Source organism: Octopus bimaculoides, chromosome 11 (genome assembly GCF_001194135.2).
Source record: "Octopus bimaculoides isolate UCB-OBI-ISO-001 chromosome 11, ASM119413v2, whole genome shotgun sequence".
NCBI classification, from domain to species: domain Eukaryota; kingdom Metazoa; phylum Mollusca; class Cephalopoda; order Octopoda; family Octopodidae; genus Octopus; species Octopus bimaculoides.
In genome coordinates this window covers 40,833,428-40,837,345 of record NC_068991.1, presented here as the reverse complement: position 1 = coordinate 40,837,345, position 3,918 = coordinate 40,833,428, and the positions used below count along the sequence as shown (strand labels likewise).

At 40.0% G+C, this 3,918-nt stretch overlaps 1 protein-coding gene across 1 annotated transcript in view; it reads left to right on the top strand.

Annotated features, from left to right (window-relative positions):
- LOC106870522 (uncharacterized) overlaps positions 1–399 on the top strand; it is an 18,067-nt gene extending 17,668 nt beyond the window's left edge. Inside the window, exon 5 of the mRNA XM_014916649.2 lies at positions 294–399. Coding sequence (XP_014772135.2) covers positions 294–395 — 102 coding nt within the window. The 3' untranslated portion in view covers positions 396–399. The remainder of the gene's footprint in view (positions 1–293) is intronic.
- The last annotated feature ends 3,519 nt before the right edge of the window (positions 400–3,918 follow it).

The window sequence follows — 3,918 nt, the reverse complement described above, 5'->3', positions numbered from 1 at the left end:
CAGCCATTCAATCATGATTTGATTTTTTAGATCATGTAGTTCTGTTGCGTTGATTTCTGTATGACTTCCTTCATCTATTTGATTTTCACCTGCATTAGTGTTTATGGTTGGTTCAGAGAGTATTTCACTTTGCCTATCAGTTACCTTAACTCTTTCAATCATTACTGTATTTTCATCAGCCTTGGGCTGGTTTATAATTATTTCCTCTTATTATTATTATTATTATTATTATTATTATTATTATTATCATTATTATTATTATTATTATTATTGTCTTTGTATTTTTCAAACAGATACATTGTATGACAGTTATATTATATGAACCCTGGCGCTATAATCGATACAAACTAATTGATGATGATTGCCACTCACAGGTAATAAACTTTTTGTTTTAAACAACCACACAATGTTCTTTCACTTCTTCATTTTCCTGTGAGGAAATGATTTAATCCCAGCATTGGTTGATATAACCACTCTTCGGGTTTCTCACTTTATTCAACACTGCAATAAATGATATTTCTGTCTTTCCCTCCCTCTCTCTTCCCCCCCCCCACTCTCTCAAAATTAGACGTCTCGAAGGCATACTTACAAATCCAAGGAGAAGAATGCTCACATTTATTAACCATTAATACACACCATGGCTTATCTAAATTTAAGTGGCTTCCCTTCAGTGTAAAATTGGCCCCTTCCATATTTCAACAAGTAATAGATATGTAGTGACGCCTGGTTCCAGTCGCCATTTTGGGATTTTCATCCACACATGCACAGGGATTAGAGACTTCTGGAAGGCCTGCTGGAAGTCCCTTATGCGCATAGACCTTAATCAGCAGCCGCTAGGCTTGACCGCCAGGCACTCTCTTCGTCCCTGCTGCCAACCTAGATGCACGCAATCTTGACTAGCTCTGTGTAGCTAGAGATCTGAAGGCGTCACACGATATTGGCTAAACTGTGAAGAATGCCTTCACAATTGTGATTAAACCGACTCTGCTGCTTCCACACCAAGGTAACCTGGCTGCTGATTGTCCCGAGATGTAACGTTTGTACAGACGGAGAATAAATATTGTTATTTGTTCGGCTATTCTTATGCCGCTATTTTCCTTCCACGACTATGTAAGGAATTGTGTGGCACCCATCCAGTGCCAACCTCACTTTCTGCAGATACAATGCTGGCGGACTGTGATTTTGCTATCGCCTATTTAGTGAATCACACAAACAACATATAGAACACGTAAAAAGGTATTTGAAAAGATAAGAGAATACAGCTTTAAGCTAAGTGAAGGAAAATGCAAATTCTTTCTGAAAAAAATTAAATACTTGGGCCAGATAATAGATAAAAACAGATGGAAACCAGATCCCTCCAGAGCAACTGTGATAAAAAATATGCCCACACCGAATAATGTGACTCTACTACAAGCATTTTGGGGTTTAGTAAATTACTATCAAATTTATATTCTCAATATACACAGTGTAAGGGCTCCACTAAATGATTTGTTAAAGAAAAATGCAAAATGGTGCTGGGTTGATAAATGTCAGAAAGCATTTGATGAATTAAAAAACATTTTGATTTATCGTTAACGCATTTTGATTTGAAGCTGGATATTATATTGGCTACAGATGCAAGTGATTGCATTGTAGAAGCAGTGCTTCTGCACAGATATGACGATGGGAGTAAAAAGGCTATAGCCATATGTCATGTATTACCAGCAGAGAGGAACTATAGCCAAATAGAAAAGGAAGCGTTAGCAATTATATTTGGTGTAAAAAATTCCTTAGATTTATTCATGGAAGAAGTTTCTGTCTACTGTCAATATACGGGCACTACATTATTGAATTATGATTTCAAAATGGAACATGTACCACCAAAGAAACTAGAGCATGCGGATGGTTTGTCCAGACTGATACCAAAGCATTGCGAGCTATGGTAATTACAGCTTTAAGATCAGAAGGAGAAATAAAAAATTGTAATGTAGAATGTGGTACGCAAATTACCGGTGACCCTAAAGACATAAAATGAAATGCAGGAAAGGACAAATTCATAACAGAAATGAAAAGAATACTGTGAAAAGGAAAAGTAAATAGAAACAGGATTGATGCAAAATGAAACCAAAACATGAACCTATATTCAATTTGTGATAGTGTGCTGATGTATGCACAGTGAGTAACAATACCTGAAACACTGCAAAAGAAAATGTTGAGAGAATTCCATGTTAGATATCCTGGTATTTCAAGGATGAAAGCTTTAATGCATAGCTACGTGTACTGGCCAAAAATGGATTGAGAAATTGAAAATTTAGTGAAAGGCTGCAGAGGATGTGCTCTAACAGTGAAATTACCAACAATAAAAAGTGAACCTTGGCCAGAAGTACCTGTTTTGTAGTCGGGACTACACATTGATTTTGCTGGTCCCTCTAACGGCTCATGCTACTTAGTGGTAGTAGAAAGTTCCTCTAAATGGCCAGAAATTTGTAAGTGTAAGAAGCCAACCTCCTCAACTATGACAAACTTTCTACATGAGATGTCTGTGAGATTTGGCATTCAAGACACTATAGTGTCTGATAATGGAGCACAATTTCTATCTTTTGAGTTTAAAAAGTTTTGTAAAATGTTTGCTGTAAAACATGTAACTCTTGCACCATACCATCCCAGATCTAACGGCCATGCTCAAATGGTGTTTTTTATGTGCCATCTGCACAGGAGCCAGTCCAATGTTTTGTTCACATGCCACCGGCACAAGTGCCAGTAAGGCAAAGCTGGAAACAATCACACTCAAATGGTGCTTTTTACATGCCACTGGCACGGAAGTGGGACCGCTGCTCTGGCAGTGATCCCACTCGGATGGTGCTGTTAGCGCTCCACTCGCACACGTACCAGTCATCGAATTTGGTTCAGTTTCAATCTCACTTGCCCCAACAAGTCTTCGCAAGCTGAGTTTAGTGTCCAATGAAGGAAGGTTTGCATGGGTGCCAGTCGTCGAATTTGGTTCGATTTTGATTTTGATTTCGATTTCACTTGCCTCAACAGGTCTTCGCAAACAGGGTTTTGTGTCCAAAGGAGGAAAGGTACGCATAAGTGGGCTGGCTACACCCCTGGTAAAGGCCACAGATTATGGTCTCACTTGTCTTGCCGGGTCTTCTCATGCACAGCATATTTCCAAAGGTCTCGGTCACTAGTCATTGCCTCGGTGAGGTCTAATGTTCAAAGGTTGTGCTTCTCCACCTCATTCCAGGTTTTCCTGGGTCTACCTCTTCCACAGGTACCCTCAGTTGCTAGGCTGTGGCACTTTTTCACACAGCTATCCTCATCCATTCTCGCCAAATGACCATACCAGCACAATCGTCTCTCTTGCACACCACAACTGATGCTGCTTAGGTCCAACTTTTCTCTCAAGGTACTTACACTCGTCGAGCATGCGCATTGACATTACACATCCATCGGAGCATACTGGCTTCATTCCTTGCGAGCTTACGTATGTCCTCAGCAGTCACTGTCCATGTTTCACTGCCATGTAGCATGGCTGGTCATACACATACATTATACAGTCTGCTTTTACTCTAAGTGAGAGGCCCTTTGTCACCAGCAGAGGTAAGAGCTCTCTGAAATTTGCCCAGGCTATTCTTATTCTAGCAGCTACACCTTCAGCACACCCTCCCCTGCCACTGACTTGGTCACCTAGGTAACGGAAACTATCAACTACTTCTAGTTTTTCTCCCTGGAATGTGGCAGAAGTTGTTCTCTGCACATTTTCAGTGTTTATTGCTCCTGAGCATCTGCCACATACAAAAATTATCTTCCTAGTTAGCTTTCCTAACTGTCCAGATTGGAGCAATATCGAGAATAACCAGCCGAAATTGCAAAGATAATCTGGATCTCAACTGAGGAAAGAAAACTCCGAATGACCTGTCCTTGTTTTCTTTGTAT